We start from the raw sequence: 17567 nt of genomic DNA, 5'->3' as shown, positions 1-17567 counted from the left end.
CCCTCCAGGACATCTACAGCACCCAGTGTCATAGAAAGACCATATACTGGCCCTAATGTCTATACACACACACACCATCATAGACATACAATATATTTATATTCCAAACTCTGACATTGCTTGGTCTAATATCTCTATATTTCTTAATTCCCTTCTTTGTCTTTTGGGATATGCGTGTATTTTTTTGTATTGTTAGGTATTACTGCACTGTTGGAGCTAGGAACATAAGCATTTCCCTACACTTGCGATAACATCTGCAAAATATATCTAAGCAACAATACAATTTGACCACCTGACAAGGAACAACTCTGGGACCTGGTTATAGGCCATTCTATTTGAAACACCCCAGGCCCTACTAGCTTCATCCAGTGAGGTCCAGGATGGAGACTGGCTGGTCCAGTGCCAGGCAGCAAGGTCAGACTGGGTTGATGGTGCCTTGCGCCTTCATTAGGCCCAACAGAAAGGAGGGCCCCAGCCTCTCCCAATCTCAACACTGAAATGTGGCCACCTCTCTCTCCTTTAAGGCACAACAATGAGGAAGGGCTGCTTCATTAGAATACAGCTGAGCAGCTGTCGCTCTCCCTCTTTTTGACTCAAAAATATTAGGAACACACATGCGCAACAGACTAACTAAAAACATGAGTTTTCATGGATTGCTTTAAAATGAATAAAAAAAAGCAGATTTCAGTGGTGCTAGGAGGGAAACATCAGACTCACCTAGAGTCACTTAGGCCTTTGCATATTATAATGACCTGATAAGGTGCTTCCAGGTAGAATCCAAGGTGCATCTAAAAATTACATGTAGAGGGGATTTATCTTTGGAACTTGGGCTTGCATCTCAAAACGCAAAAACACCACTTTCCTGAGGCTTTTTAAGTCAATCATCTCATGCTTGTCTTCAATATTATTGACCTTCTTGCTGGTGCACCATCCCTTCTCGTGCGATATATTACTCAATTGTTTTGGTTATTGGAAAGGGAAAGGGGGGATATCTAGTCAGTTGTACAACTGAATGCCTTCAACTGAAATGTGTCTTCCGCATTTAACCCAACCCCTCTGAATCAGAGGTGCGGGGGGCTGCCTTAAATCGACATCCACATTTTAATACAACAGAAAACTGCCGTTACAGGCTAAACTAATATAAAAACAAAAACGCACACACATTGTGCAACTACATTCAAGAAAACCCAAGAGGGCAACAAAACATAAAACATCACATTAAGTGCCCGGTAATCAGAGATTCAGAAAAAACCTCTAAGCGCAATCAAACCTTTAAATTAAGCTATGATAAATGAACACGTTGTTCACTCAGAAAGGAACACAGCCTAACCACATAGGGAGAACTAGAAAACTACATATGTGTTAAAGTCCAGACTAACAATTGGGAGAACAGGAGGCAAGTGCGTTAAGTCACTAAAAGTTGCTAAAAATCGTCTTGCCATCTATCGTTGGAACCAGCAACTCTTGTTTTACCTCTCTTTCTGCAGAAGGGAACCTCCATGGCTCCCTCTCCTTCCCTCTCCCCGTTTCTCAGTCCCAGCTAGAGTGTGCCGACCAGTCTTCCCTAACCCCCACAGACATTACGCTAGCGAGCAACTTCCAGTAGGACAGAGGAGAGGAGGGAGGTAGTGAGTCTCTTTACTGGCCCAGAACAGCGTCTCGCACTCCCCTTCCCCTGTTCTTGGCGAGTTTGCTAATCCGCGACACACAACCAATCCCATTATGTCTACACAAGACGTAGAGAGAAGGAAAAAGGCACATTCATTTACTTGAAGAGCATGTGCCTCTCAGCAGCTCATGTAGCCTGGGATCCTCACATGCGCTCTCCCTATTTTGTTACCAGCCAATGGAAACTTGAGAGCCCCTGCCAGGCGAGTGCAGAGGAAGTCCACCTGCCTTCCCTCCAGACAATGTGGGAACACCCCAGTTCACTGAGCGAACGCCTGGCCTGGGAAGACCGCCACCGACACACACACACACACACACACACACACACACACACACACACACACACACACCCTCCCACAAAGGCATGACCATCTCCATGTAAAGCTGCTCTCTGGTTGACAGGGAGAGGCACTGTGTGGGATGGGGGATTGCTTGTTCTAGCCTGCCTGGTCTGGGAAGGGGGTTGTACAGAGAGCGCCTCTAGTCAGCACCTGTAGTCTGTCTTGTATTAAATGTAGGCTAACAAAAAAAGTTGTCTACAAAAAAGGTCACCGTTCAAAAGAATACCTAAACTGAAACCAGGCAAACTGTGGATGCAAACAATAACCTATGTAGGCTGCACAATATTACATTCATTGAATTGAATCATACTGTGCACATTTCCAAAGGTATATTTCCACATTTTTGACGATAAAGTTTTCCCAACTCGATTTTTCGATTCTATCCCTTCAGTAGCCAATCAGAGCATTTACACACACTAGCTTGAAATCTACAGAATGCAAATCCCTCTTATAATTAAGTACAGTAGGACCTCTGTCCTGAATAGAGGTCGTTCAGAATACTGAAATGTTTGACTTTGAAATGGGTTTAAAAACGTATCAAACCTAAGCACAGAATTTGATTTGCATAATTAACCCGTATTACACCTGTAATCTAACATTTTGCCAGTAGTGTACTCACTAGGAACCAAACGGGACAAAATGGAGAGGGCCCCACCTGAATTTGTCTAATGAGAAACTGCAGTTTCCATTGCAACGTTCTGTTCCAAAATGTTTTTCTACAGTTTGCACTACTGAAAACACTGCTGATGTTAACATTTGCATGTACCTAGCCTCGCGTTGCCATACCTCCAACATCATGTCACTGTCACGCCTCCCTTGAAATTCTGGAGAATTTTGGATTATACTGTTTTCCGACAGGGTAGGACACATTTGTATAAACTTGTTACCGTATGCTAACTAAAGCAAAAAAAGAAATATCCTCTCACTGTCTACTGCGTTTAAATTGATTTTATTTCACCTTTATTGAACCAGGTATATAAATGAATATTTTTATTTTATTTTATTTCACCAGGTAGGCAAGTTGAGTACACGTTCTCATTTACAATTGCGACCTGGCCAAGATAAAGCAAAGCAGTTCGACACATACATGTCTGTAGCTTGTGAGGTGTGGAAACACTTTGTTGCTTTTATGAATTTTGTCTTGCTGCTTTTTGTCCGATGTTGCTCTGTCTGTATACTACGTCTTGCTTGTCCTATGTTGCTCTGCGTGTGCTCACTGCTCAATGATTGTCTATATTGTAATTGTTTTTAATAACCTGCCCAGGGACTGCGGTTGAAAATTAGCCGGCTGGCTAAAACCGGCACTTTTACTGTAACGTTGATTAATGTGCACTGTCCCTGTAAAAATAAAATAAACTGAAACAGAGTTACACATGGAGTAAAACAAACATACAGTCAATAATACAGTAGAAAAATAAGTATATATACAATGTGAGCAAATGAGGTGAGATAAGGGAGGTAAAGGCAAAAAAGGCCATGTTGGCGAGGTAAATACAATATAACAAGTAAAACATTGGAATGGTAGATTTCTATTGGAAGAATGTGCAAAGTAGAAATAATGGGGTACAAAGGAGCAAAATAAATATATTAATAAATACAGTAGGGGAAGGGGTAGCTGTTTGGGCTAAATTATAGATGGGCTATGTACAGTTGCAGTAATCTGTGAGCTGCTCTGACAGCTGGTGCGTAAAGCTAGTGAGGAGATAAGTGTTTCCAGTTTCAGAGATTTTTGTAGTTCGTTCCAGTCATTGGCAGCAGAGAACTGGAAGGAGAGGCAGCCAAAGGAGGAATTGGCTTTGGGGGTGACCAGAGAGATACCTGCTGGAGCGCGTGCTACAGGTGGGTGCTGCTATGGTGACCAGCGAGCTGAGATAAGGGGGGATTTCACCTAGCAGGGTCTTGTAGATGACCTGGAGCCAGTGGGTTTGAGGACGAGTAAGAAGCGAGGGCCAGCCAACGAGAGCGTACAGGTCGCAGTGATGGGTAGTATATGGGGCTTTGGTTACAAAACGGATGGCACTGTGATAGACTGCATGCAATTTATTGAGTAGGGTATCGGAGGCTATTTTGTAAATGACGTCGCCGAAGTCGAGGATCGGTAGGACGGTCAGTTTTACGAGGGTATGTTTGGCAGCATGAGTGAAGGATGCTTTGTTGCGAAATAGGAAGCCAATTCTAGATTTAACTTTGGATTGGAGATGTTTGATGTGAGTCTGGAAGGAGAGTTTACAGTCTAACCAGACACCTAGGTATTTGTAGTTGTCCACATATTCTAAGTCAGAACCTTCCAGAGTAGTGATGCTGGACGGGCGGGCATGTGCAGGCAGCGATCGGTTGAGGAGCATGGATTTAGTTTTACTTGTATTTAAGAGCAGTTGGAGGCCACGGAAGGAGAGTTGTTAACACAGTGTCCAAAGAAGGGCCAGAAGTACACAGAATGGTGTCATCTGCGTAGAGGTGGATCAGAGACTCACCAGCAGCAAGAGCGACATCCTTGATGTATACAGAGAAGAGAGTCGGCCCAAGAATTGAACCCTGTGGTACCCCGACAGAGACTCAGTTTAGACCATAGTTTATTTTCAGCAAACTTAACATGTGTAAATATTTGTATGAACTTAATATTCAACAGACATAAACAGAGCAAGATCCACAGACATGTGCCTAACAGAAATTGAATAATGTGTCCCTGAACAAAAGGGGGGGGGTCAAAATAAAGTAATGATCAGTATCTGGTGTGAACACCAGCTGCATTAGGTACTGCAGTGCATCTCCTCCTCATGGACTGCACCAGATTTGTTGTGAGATGTTACCCTACTCTTTCACCAGAGTAGGGTAACATCAGAGTAGGGAACCTGCAAGTTCCCAGACATTTCTGGGGGAATGGCCCTAGCCCTCACCCTCCGATCCAACAGGTCCCAGACGTGCTCAATGGGATTGAGCTCCGGGGTCGTCGCTGGCCATGGCAGAACACTGACATTCCTGTCTTGCAGGAAATCATGCACAGAACGAGCAGTATGGCTGGTGGCATTGTCATGCTGGAGGGTCATGTCAGGATGAGCCTGCAGGAAGGGTACCACATGAGGGAGGAGGATGTCTTCCCTGTAACGCACAGCTTTGAGATTGCCTGCAATGACAACAATGTCGGTGGGTTTGTGCCCATAGGTGACATTGTTGCCGGTGATGTCTGGTGAGGGCCTGCCTTACAACAGGCCTACAAACCCTCAGTCCAGCCTCTCTCAGCCTATTGCGGGCAGTCTGAGCACTGATGGAGGGATTTTGCATTCTTGGTGTAACTCGGGAAGTTGTTGTTGCCATCCTGTACCTGTCCCGCAAGTGTGTTCGGATGTACCGATCCTGTGCAGGTGTTGTTACATGTGGTCTGCCACTGCGAGGACGATCAGCTGTCCGCCCTGTCTCCCTGTAGCGCTGTCTTAGTTGTCTCATAATACAGACATTGCAATTTATTGCCTTGGCCACATCTGCAGTCCTCATGCCTCCTTGCAGCATGCCTAAGGCATATTCACGCAGATGAGCAAGAACCCTGGGCATCTTTCTTGTGGTGTTTTTCAGAGTCAGTAGAAAGGCCTCTTTAGTGTCCTAAGTTTTCATAACTGTGACCTTAATTGCCTACCGTCTGTAAGCTGTTAGTGTCTTAATGACCGTTCCACAGGTGCATGCTCACTAATTGTTTATGGTTCATTGAACAAGCATGGGAAACAGTGTTTAAACCCTTTACAATGAGGATCTGTGAAGTTATTTGGATTTTTATGAATTATCTTTGAAAGACAGGGTCCTGAAAAGGGACGTTTCTTTTTTTACTGAAAAAATAAATAAATATATATGTATATGTATATGTATATGTATATGTATATATATATATATATATATAGAGGTCGACCGATTAAAATCGGCATGGCCGATTTCAAGTTTTCATAACAATCGGTAATCTGCATTTTTGGACACCGATTATGGCCAATTACATTGCACTCCACGAGGAGACCGCGTGGCAGACCGACTACCTTTTACGCGAGTGCAGCAAGAGCCAAGGTAAGTTTCTAGCTAGCATTAAACTTATCTTATAAAGAAAACTATCAATCTTAACATAATCACTAGTTAACTACACATGGTTGATGACATTACTAGTTTATCTAGCTTGTCCTGCATTGCATATAATCGATGGGGTACCTGTTAATTTATCATCGAATCACAGCCTACTTCGCCAAACGGGTGATGATTTAACAAGCGCATTGGCGAAAAAAGCACTGTCGTTGCACCAATGTGTACCTAACCATAAACATCAATGCCTTTCATAAATCAATACACATCTATATATTTTTTTACCTGCAAATTTAGTTAATGTTGCCTGCTAACATGAATTTCTTTTAACTAGGGAAATTTCTCTTGCATTCTGTGCAAGCAGAGTCAGGGTATATGCAGCAGTTTGGGCCGCCTGGCTCGTAGCGAACTGTGTGAAGACCATGTCTTCCTAACAAAGACCGTAATTCATTTGCCGGAATTGTACATAATTATGACATAACGTTGAAGGTTGTGCAATGTAACAGCAATATTTAGACTTAGGGATGTTAGATAAAATACGGGAAGGTTCCGTATTTCACTGAAAGAATAAACTTTTTCTCTCTCTCAAAATGATAGTTTCCGGATTTGACCATATTAATGACCTAAGGCTCGTATTTCTGTGTGATATATTATAATTAAGTCTATGATTTGATAGAGCAGTGACTGAGCGGTGGTACGCAGCAGCAGGCTCGTAAGCATTCATTCAAACAGCCCTTTCCTGCATTTGCCAGCAGCTCTTAGTTGTGCTTCAAGTATTGCGCTGTCTATGACTTCAAGCCTATCAACTCCTGAGACTAGGCTGGCAATACTATAGTGCCTATAAGAACATCCAATAGTCAAAGGTATATGAAATACAAATGGTAGAGAGAGAAATAGTCCTATAATTCCTGTAACTACAACCTAAAACTTCTTACCTGGGAATATTGAAGACTCATGTTAAAAGGAACCACCAGCTTTCATATGTTCTCATGTTCTGAGCAAGGAACTTAAACGTTAGCTTTTTTACATGGCAAATATTGCACTTTCTTCTCCAACACTTTGTTTTTGCATTATTTAAACCAAATTGGATATATTTCATTATTTGAGACTAAATAGATTTGTTGATGTATTAAGTTAAAATAAAAGTGTTCATTCAGTATTGTGATAATTGTCATTATTACAAATATATATATAAAAATCGGCATCAGCCTTTTTTGGTCGTCCAATAAATTGGTATCGGCGTTGAAAAATCATAAATCGGTCGACCTCATCCATCATTCCCCTGAATGTCCCAAAAGTGTGTGGACTTCTGCTCCACACAAGTATAGTTAAACGCGCACACACAGCAGTAGTTTCACACCCTTCTGCGCATTAACATTTGCTTCTGTGGAGTTTGACAACGTTGGAGGATTTGGGTCAGTTGGATTCAGATGTGTTGCATCTAACCTAGTTTCAGCAATACTGACGGTATTGAAAAACCATCCCATGGCCATTTCCAAATACCCCAGTATAAGGCCTAGTCTTTTTTCAAAGAGCTCACAGAGTAAACGTAGCTTTCATGACGTGACGATACGCTGTTGTGCAGTGCAAGAGGTGATCAACTTAGACTTGAAATTCACTACCGTTTGCCAGCTAAATATCTTATAAGTAAAAAAAAAAAAAGTAAGATGTGCCAAATAAATTCTTCCCATCACATGGCTCCAGCTATGCATTTGGTTTGCTAACTTGCTAGCTAGTGGCTAGCTTGCAAGATCAAGCTTCTTGGTTACAGCAGAGAATCAATTCCCCCCTGTGTCAAGATCCCTGTTATCTAAAATTTGATTTGTGCATGCAGCAACCATTGAGAGTTGTACAACTTTGAGCTGGGCTGTCTGTCCTTGCAATTAGTTTGTTCGCCTGTGCTTCTTAGCATTCAGCTAGCATCCACTAAGGCAATTCCCTAGTACTTTGTTAGCCTTTTGTTTTTTTACATTTGGAAATGCCAGTAATACCGTATACCCCAGTATGGTACAGGAACGGGAGTGCTTCAGCCTTTGTGCTCAAAGCTTGTTGAGGACCCCGGGAGGCTCATAAAGAAGCGAACAGCTGGTGAGCCTAGAAGGGCCGGAGAGGCAGAGGGAGGTTCCATTCAAAGGATCAATGGCAGATAGAAAGGAGGTGCCGCCCACATCCCTGCCAAACAATAGCTCCCCCGTGGGCCCCAGACGGCACTCCACATAATGGGCTTTTGTCCAACATGGACAGAACCTATAGAGGAACCAGAGAAGCTCCAAAGTGGCTGGAGGTCTCTCTCACGTTCTCTGTATCCTGCAACTCTCCATCTCTCTCTCCCACCTCTCCCTCTGATGAGATGATGGAAACGTTACGTGTATGCAACATCGGGCACTAAAGTGTAACAGTGTCTTTAAACACATGGTAATGTGTCGTCTGTACATGATCAAAACATAAAATAACACCACTCTTCTAGATGAGATCATTAAAAAAACTAAAAACACTTGATACCATCTGGTGGCCCATCTTTGTAAATACCAAACCGGAAATCATCAGTAAGTGGCACGCCTCTGCAGCTTGTCAACACAGCAGTTCTGCTCTTACGAAACAGTCTCGTACGATTTCAAAAAGGTGCATTTCCGAAATTAAATGGATGCAAAATTCTCAGATGTCCAGAGAAGCCGCAGTATAGAAAAACGTTATTTTTATACCGTTTTTCTCTACCACTTGAAAAAAAGTGGCAGATATACAGTATTTAACATTGGGTGTTAAGTGATGCAAACCACATATTTTATGTTGGTTTATATACAATGACATTCTTTTTCACATCAAATAAAACTTATATTCAGAGTCTGGATCTCTATTAAACATATATTTGAATGTTGACTGCCTATCGGCCCCAATTTGCATGTGTAAAAAAAGTTTGCAAACTTCCCATCTTAACTGTAATATATCTAATATACACCAATTAGAGTCTGGTGTTCTGAATACTGCAACTAGCGTTTGAATGATATGCAATGCATTATCAGAATGAACGACCATTTTCTCAAAAGTATTGTTTGTGTGTTAATATTTTCATGGAGTGAGCACTGTGTGAAACTTCTGGCGGGCTGTATTTCATACATGGAACACATGTAATTTTTGAAATGCAGAAATAAAATGACACACTGAAGATAACTCTTGCAATATATACAGTGCCTTAGGAAAGTATTCAGGCCCCTTTACCTTTTCAACATAGTTACATTACAGCCTTGGTCTAAAATTGAGGAAATATTTTTGTTCCCATATCAATCTAAAGCGAGCTCTAGAACTTCTCTGTGGAGATGGGAGAACTTTCCAGAAGTACAACCATCTCTGCAGCACTCCACCAATCAGGCTTTTATGGTAGAGTGGCCAGACGGAAGCCATTCCTCAGTAAAAAGGCACGACAGCCCGTTTGGAGTTTGCCAAAAGGCACCTACAGGACTCTCAGACCATAAGAAACAAGATTTTCTGGTCTGATGAAACCAAGATTGAACTCTTTGGCCTGAATGTTAAGTGTCACATTTGGAAGAAACTGGGAGATTAGTCAGGATCAAGGGAAAGATGAATAGAGCAAAGTACAGAGAGATCATTGATGAAGTCCTGAGTGTCCTGAAGCAGGTTCTCAGACTGGGGTGAAGGTTCACCTTCCAACAGGACAATGGTCCTAAGCACACAGCCAAGACAATGCATGAGTGGTTTCGGGACAAGTCTCTGGATATCCTTGAGTGGCCCTGCCAGAGCCCGGACTTGAACCCGATCGAGCATCTCTGGAGAGACCTGACAATAGCTGTGCAGCGACGCTCCCTATCCAACCTGACAGAGCTTGAGAGGATCTGCAGAGAGTAACTCTCCAAATACAAGTGCCAAGCTTGCAACGTCATACCCAAAAAGACCTGAGGATGTAATCGCAAAGGTAAAGGGTCTGAATACTTACGTAAATGTGATATTAGCATGTTTTTTTTTTTTTTACAAATATCTTAACAAAATGTCCCAAATTATAAGCAGAAACATATCAAAATCAGGCAATCAGACAAATCCTGCATCCCCTGTCAATTTTTTTACGGCATCTCTGGCTGATTGCGGGTTAGGGTCAGGTGCGGGCCACAGAATTTTCACTTTTTCACAGCGGCTGCAGATGGGCCATTAGCAATTGCGGGTGGGTGTGCCCTCAGTTTTAAGTCCAGTCACATGGAAGGAACCATAAGCGAATAAAGGCCTAATATTAATTTTAATAACAAAGCAAGCTAAACAGTCAAATGAGCACTAAGCTTCAGTCTGTAACGTGAAAACAAGTTTGGTGACAAAGAGGCATAAACACACTCAGAAATTCATATAGCACAGTAGTAAACTATGACAAACAGCACTACCCAAAGACCTGAATATCAAAGGTGATAACAGTCCCACATGCTACGACCTTACAGGTGATAGATGCCCATCCCCCTCCCCTACAAGATGAAATGTCCAGGCTGCTTGTGCAGGAACAGATGTCACAATGAAATCTGAAAGCTTGTCACTTCAATCTCAGTAGAGTAGGCCCAGGCTAACAAAACCACAACTTGGCTGTCCAACTAGCCCCTCTGAAGTAATTGAACAACTGTTGTTAGTGAAGGGTTATTTTGACTTCACGTGAATGTACGTCAACTTCTTCATGGCTACCAAATGAACACGATTGATTGGTTTGTGTTAGAGGTCGACCGATTTATGATTTTTCAACGCCGATTACCGATTATTGGAGGACCAAAAAAACCGACAACGATTAATCGGACATTTTTTTTTATTTCTTTGTAATAATGACAATTACAACAATACTGAATGAACACTTATTTTAACTTAATATAATACATCAATAAAATCAAGTTAGGCTCAAATAAATAATGAAACATGTTCAATTTGGTTTAAATAATTAAAAAACAAAGTGTTGGAGAAGAAAGTAAAAGTGCAATATGTGCCATGTAAAAAAGCTAACGTTTAAGTTACTTGCTCAGAACATGAGAACATATGAAAGCTGGTGGTTCCTTTTAACATGAGTCTTCAATATTCCCAGGTAAGAAGTTTTAGGTTGTAGTTATTATAGGACTATTTCTCTCTATACCATTTGTATTTCATATACCTTTGACTATTGGATGTTCTTATAGGCACTTTAGTATTGCCAGTGTAACAGTATAGCTTCCATCCCTCTCCTCGCTCCTACCTGGGCTCGAACCAGGGACACATCGACAACAGCCACCCTCGAAGCAGCGTTACCCATGCAGAAAAAGGGGAACAACTACTCCAAGTCTCAGAGCGAGTGACGTTTGAAACACTATTAGTGCGCACCCCGCTAACTAGCTAGCCATTTCACATCGGTTACACCAGCCTAATCTCGGGAGTTGACAGGCTTGAAGTCATAAACAGCGTAAACCACCTGCCTTACATTGCACTCCACGAGGATCCTGCGTGGCAGGCTGGCTACCTGTTATGCGAGGGCAGCAAGAAGCCACAATCAATGCCTTTCTTTAAAATCTATTCACAAGTATATATTTTTTTAAACCTGCATATTTAGTTAACATTGCCTGCTAACGTGAATTTCTTATAATTAGGGAAATTGTGCCACTTCTCTTGCGTTGTGTGCAAGCAGTCAGGGTATATGCAGCAGTTTGGGCCGCCTGGCTCGTTGCGAACTGTGTTTAGACCATTTCTTCCTAACAAAGACCGTAAGTAATTTGCTAGAATTTTACATAATTATGACATAATATTTAAGGTTGTGCAATGTAACAGCAATATTTAGACTTAGGGTTGCCACCCGTTCAACAAAATATGGAACGGTTCTGTATTTCACTGAAAGAATAAATGTTTTGTTTTCAAAATTATAGTTTCCGGATTTGACCATATTAAATGACCAAAGGCTCGTATTTCTGTGTTTATTATATTATTCATTCTATGATTTAATATTTGATAGAGCAGTCTGACTGCGTGGTGGAAGGCGGCAGCAGCAAGCTCCGAAGCATTCAAACAGCACTGGTAAGCATTCAAACAGCACTGCATTTTGCCAGCAGCTCTTAGCAATGCTTGAAGCACAGAGCTGTTTATGACTTCAAGCCTATCAACTCCCGAGATTAGCCTAGCAATACTAAAGTGCCTATAAGAACATCCAATAGTCAAAAATATATGAAATGCAAATGGTAGAGAGAGAAATAGTCGACGCGTCATGATTCCAATAATAACTACAACCTAAAACTTCGTAACTGGGAATATTGAAGAACTGGGAATTTTTAACCACCAGATTTCATATGTTCTCATGTTCTGAGCAAGAAACTTAAATGTTAGTTTTTTTTTTTTTTTTTTTACATGGCACATATTGCACTTTTACTTTTTTCTCCAACACTGTTTTTGCATTACTTAAACGAAATGTAACATGTTTAATGATTGATTTGAGACTAAATAGATTTTATGTATAATAAGTTAATTCAGTATTGTTGTAATTATTACACACACACAGATTTTTTTTAAATTATATAAAATTGGCCGGTTAGTCGGTATCGGCTTTTTTTGGTCCTCCAATAATCGGTATCGGTCAACCTCTAGTGTGGACACCCCTTCAAATTACTGGATTCGGCTATTTCAGCCACATCAGTTGCTGACAGGTGTATAAAATCGAGCACACAGACATGCAATCGACCATTGACAAACATTGGCAGTAGAATGGCCTTACTGAAGAGCTCAGTGACTTTCAACGTGGCACCATCATAGGATGCCACCCTTCATGAAGTCAGTTCGTCAAATTTCTGCCCTGCTAGAGCTGCCCGTGTCAAGTGTTGTTATTGTAAAGTGGAAATGTCTAGGAGCAACAACGGCTCAGCCGCAAAGTGGTAGGCCACACAAACTCACAGAATGGGACTCGAGATTCATGAAATGGATTTCCATGGCCGAGCAGCTGCACGCATGCCAAAGATCACCATGCGCAATGCCAAGTGTCAGCTAGTATGCTAACTCTGCTAGCTAGTCTAGTTTGGCCCAGTGCACCCTGCATCCATTACTAGCTAGTTTGATGAGCGCACACATGTCAGTTAGCTAGTTAAGTCTTTATGATTTGCAGAACGTTAGCTAACGTTAACTATAGTAGCAATGATTGCTGATTTGCGCTTTGCAAAGCTCGTCGCTATTGGACTCTGGAGCAGTGATGAATCACGCTTCACCATCTGGCAGTCTGATGGAAGAATCTGGGTTTGGCGGATGCCAGGATAAAACTACCTGCCCGGATGCATAGTGCCAACTGTAAAGTTTGGTAGAGGAGGAATAATGGTCCGGGGCTGTTTTCATGGTTCAGGCTAGGCCCCTTAGTTCCAGTGAAGGGAAATCTTAAAGGTAGAGTATACAATGACATTCCAGATGATTCTGTGATTCCAAGTTTGTGGCTACAGTTTGGGGAAGGCCCTTTCACTTTTGAGCATGACAATGCCCCCATGGACAAAGCGAGATCCATACAGAAATGGTTTGTCGAGATCGATGTGGAAGAACTTGACTGGCCTGCACAGAGCCCTGACCTCAACCCCATCAAACACCTTTGGGATGAATTGGAATGCCTAATCGTCCGACCTCAGTAAGTCCCTGCAGCAATGTTCCAACATCTATTGAAAAGCCTTCCCAAATGAGTGGCAGCTATTATCAAAATCAAATAAAATTATATTTGTCACATGCACCGAATACAACTGGTGTAATAGACCTTACAGTGAAATGCTTACTCACAAGCCCTTAACCAACAATGCAGTTAAGAAAAATGTGTTAAATTAAAAAAAGATAAGTAAAAAATAAGAAATAAAAGTAACACATAATTAAAGAGCAGGAGTAAATTAACAATAGCGGGGGTATCGGTATAGCAGCAAACGATCAGGTGTCCACATAACGTTACATACACTACATGACCAAAAGTATCATTTATATACAAAATAGCAGATTGAGTTAATGCTAAACGTTGTTCTGCCTCGAAGGCAATTATGTCTAATTTATTTATTCGCAACGCAAATTGTACATGGCTACTGAGCTAAGATATTACGTAGTGTTGTATCTTCATACATTTATCATAAATTGCAGTATAATTATCGTAAACACTGGCTAAAAAAAACAAGTGTTGGCTAGAAAGTAACGTTAGGCTAATAGCTAGGCTACCTAACGTTAGCTTACTAGCTAGCTGCTGACTGGCTAACTTTACCATTACATTAGCTGGCTAACTAGATAGAAAGTACACGAAGTCTTATCTATAGTAGCTCATTTCGTTAGGGAAATGTGTAAAGCAAAATATGTACTTGCCTTTTACATGTACTGCCGGAGAACAAAAAGTTTTGTTTTTTTAAAGATAACCAGGGCCGGACGAAAATCGCTCTACTTTCTGTCAATGGAAGCAACAGAACAAGTCGGACCCCTTTTCACAGTACACAAGCTTGGCGGCGGCTGCCAGCTGTCGTCTCTGATTGGTTACACCCGCTTGTGATGCGAGACACCAGGTGGAAGCAGATTGGATGTCCCCGGACCGATGTAAACAGCAAACCCAAGCCACTAAAAAACTAGTCTACAATGAAAACTGTATTTGGGAGGAATCATATTTATTTTCTTATTATGCGCTACTTAAAGTCTAGCACAGCTCATCGAATTCATTAGCCAGTAACCATGCACACTCCAGCAATGATGTACATACAGTGCACTGACTGCCCTCAAAGTATTCATACCCTTTGACTTTTTAAACATTTTGTTGTGTTACAGCCTGAATTCAAAATGGATTCGATTTTTTTTCTTACCCATCTACACACAATACCCCATGACTGGTGCACATTTAGTGCAAATGGTACACATTTATTAAAAAATAAATACAGAAATATCTAATTTACATAAGTATTCACACCCCTGAGTCAATAGTTTTCAATAAAACGTCATAATAAGGTGTAGAGCGTGGGGAGCAAGGAGACCCACAGCTCCACTAAAAACATTGACAACTGGGTGCCATTTGTGATTGTTGCATTTTTTGTCTCATTTTTTGTCTCATTTTTTGTCTCATCGCTGCAACTCCCGGACGGACTCGGGAGAGGCGAAGGTCGACAGCCGTGCGTCCTCCGAAACACAACCCAACCAAGCCGGACTGCTTCTTGACACAATGCCCACTTAACCCGGAAGCCAGCTGCACCAATGTGTCGGAGGAAACACCACACCTGGCGACGATGTCAGCGTGCACTGCACCCGACCCGCCACAAGAGTCACTAATGCACATGGGAGAAGGACATCCCTGTAGACGAAACCCCCCCTAACCTGGATGAAGCTGGGCCAATTGTGCACCGCCCCATGGGTCTCCCGGTCGCAGCCGGCTGCAAATCCTTTTTAATCCTTGTCATATGTAGAGAAATAATGAAGAGATATTATAGATAAAACATATCGGTGCTGATTGGCCATTGGACATAAACATTACACAACGTGTTGAAATCGCAAATTCAACAATGAGTGGTTTGAAAGGAATCAGTGACTGCAAGCATTGCAAAGCCATCACTAGCCTGCTATTCAGTGGAGTGGCTGTGTGGTCGCAAATCTGGGATTTGTCTCTTTTCCAAGTTTAAAATGATAAACATTCAACATTGGCCATGCTGTCAATGAAGCATGATTTGTGCCGCACTCAAAACAACTGTTAACTCTGAACTGTGAAAACTTGACTTCAGTGAGTTCAAGACAACTGGGAATTCTGTAAAAAAAATGAGCTCTGACTGGGAAATACGTTTTGACCGATCATCAAACTCGGGAACACGGGCCTCTTTCTAGAGCTATGACCTGAAGATCAATGACGTCATCATGACTCAAACTTGTTTTTTTCAGAGTTCCCAGTTGTCTTGAAAGCACCATAAATCCAGAGAATGCCAGACTTTGATGGCAAAATTTTCCCATGAAAGACGGCCGTGCCACTTTCCTGTTCAAGTGAGCACAACACAACAAGGTGATTCCAAACATTTCTTGTATGCTGCTGCATAAAACATTTACTATGCCAGGTAGATATGTATACTGTAGCTAAGAAATGTATACTAAGTGTATGTTGTGTAGAAAGATATTAGTAGCCCATGTGCCTCACGCTAATAATTTGGTCTATTTTCCCTTATTCATTTCGCCCAATGTTCTGACTTGGTGGTGCACATGTAGTTTATAACCTGTTTTAGAGAAATGTAATCATCAAATTTTGTAAGAGCTTTCATTGTCTGCTTATATGCCCCCATTATTTATCCTACGGTTCTGACTTAGTGTACAGGGAGAACACTGTTATGAATTCTGTCTCTGTACATTTCAAAAGTGCTAAACAAATAGTTATATTGACTACGTCCTTCCTAGCTTGCTCATTAATGTCTTAATAGAAATTACAGATTGCCTCTCATCCGCTTGTCGTCCCCTTGTTCCATAGTTTGTACATCTCCATTATTATTAGAAACCACATTTGTTTATGCAAGTCAGCCATATCAGCTATGTTTTTTAAAAAGGCAGTAAATAAGGCTGAATGAACTTTTTCGATGCCAGACAAGGCTCCGCTGATTGCCAAATCAAATCAAGTAACCAGAGGTGGGGCAAAGGTACAGGTCAGCAGGCAGGGTCAGGGTCAGGGGCAGGCAGAGTGGTCATGCAGGTGGGCTCAGAGTCAGGACAGGCAAGGGTCAAAATCAGGAAGGCGAGAAAAAGGGAGCCTGGGAAAAGCAGGAGCTGATAACAAAAAACGCTGGTTGACTTGAAAAACAAGATGAACTGGCAATGGACAAACAGAACACAGGTATAAATGCAGAGAGGATAATGGGGAAGATGGGCGACACCTGATGATGATGATGCCGGGATCCGATGGCGATCCACATGTAGTCGATACCTGGAGGGGGTCTTGAGGAATGCCGACCGGGCTCTCCTCCAGGTAAGACGACAGCGCCGGATGCAGACACAGGAGGCAGATGGTTGGAGTCTTAGATGTTTAATAATCCAAAAAGGAGTAGGCAAGATAATGTTCATGGACAGGCAAAAGGCAGGCAGGCTCGATGTCAAGGCAGGCAGAATGGTTAGGCAGGCGGGTACAGAGTCCAGAAACAGGCAAGGGTCAAATCCGGTAGGACTAGAAAAAGGAGAAACAGCAAAAGCAGGAGAACGGGGAAAAACGCCGGTTGACTTGGACATACAAGATGAACTGGCACAGAGAGACAGGAAACACAGGGATAAACACACTGAGGAAAACAAGTGACACCTGGAGGGGGTGGAGACAATAACAAGGACAGGTAAAACAGATCAGTGTGTGACGTGGTAAAGAAGGTACGCCGACCTCTTCCTCCTGCTCAGGGAAGTGTGGGGGCTGATACCCCAGGGAACACTCGGACAGAGAATGGCCAGTGGCAGAGAAGGGAAGGGTGTTTGCGGGCGTACTCAACCCTTACCAGCTGCTGGTTCCAGGAGGTGGGGTTGGCGGAGAACAGGCTGCACAGAGTAGTCTCAAGATCCTGGTTGGCTCGCTCC

At 42.3% G+C, this 17567-nt stretch overlaps 1 protein-coding gene across 4 annotated transcripts in view; it reads right to left on the bottom strand.

Annotated features, from left to right (window-relative positions):
• Positions 1-14496, bottom strand: part of LOC129832493 (transcription factor Dp-2-like) — a 49046-nt gene extending 34550 nt beyond the window's left edge. Inside the window, exon 1 of one of the 4 annotated variants that reach the window (XM_055896610.1) lies at positions 14367-14496. Coding sequence is in view for 3 of the 4 variants with exons in the window: in XM_055896611.1 (XP_055752586.1) it covers positions 1474-1501 (28 nt within the window). In the remaining variant the exon portion in view is untranslated. Of the gene's footprint in view, positions 1-1473; positions 1850-14366 lie in introns of those variants that run through there. The other 3 variants (XM_055896611.1, XM_055896608.1, XM_055896609.1) reach the window with 3 other exon arrangements.
• Positions 14497-17567: the final 3071 nt, after the last annotated feature.

This window comes from Salvelinus fontinalis, chromosome 33 (genome assembly GCF_029448725.1).
Source record: "Salvelinus fontinalis isolate EN_2023a chromosome 33, ASM2944872v1, whole genome shotgun sequence".
In the NCBI taxonomy this organism is placed as follows: domain Eukaryota; kingdom Metazoa; phylum Chordata; class Actinopteri; order Salmoniformes; family Salmonidae; genus Salvelinus; species Salvelinus fontinalis.
The sequence above is the reverse complement of the archived record's forward strand: the minus strand, read 5'-3'. Positions and strand labels throughout refer to the sequence as shown.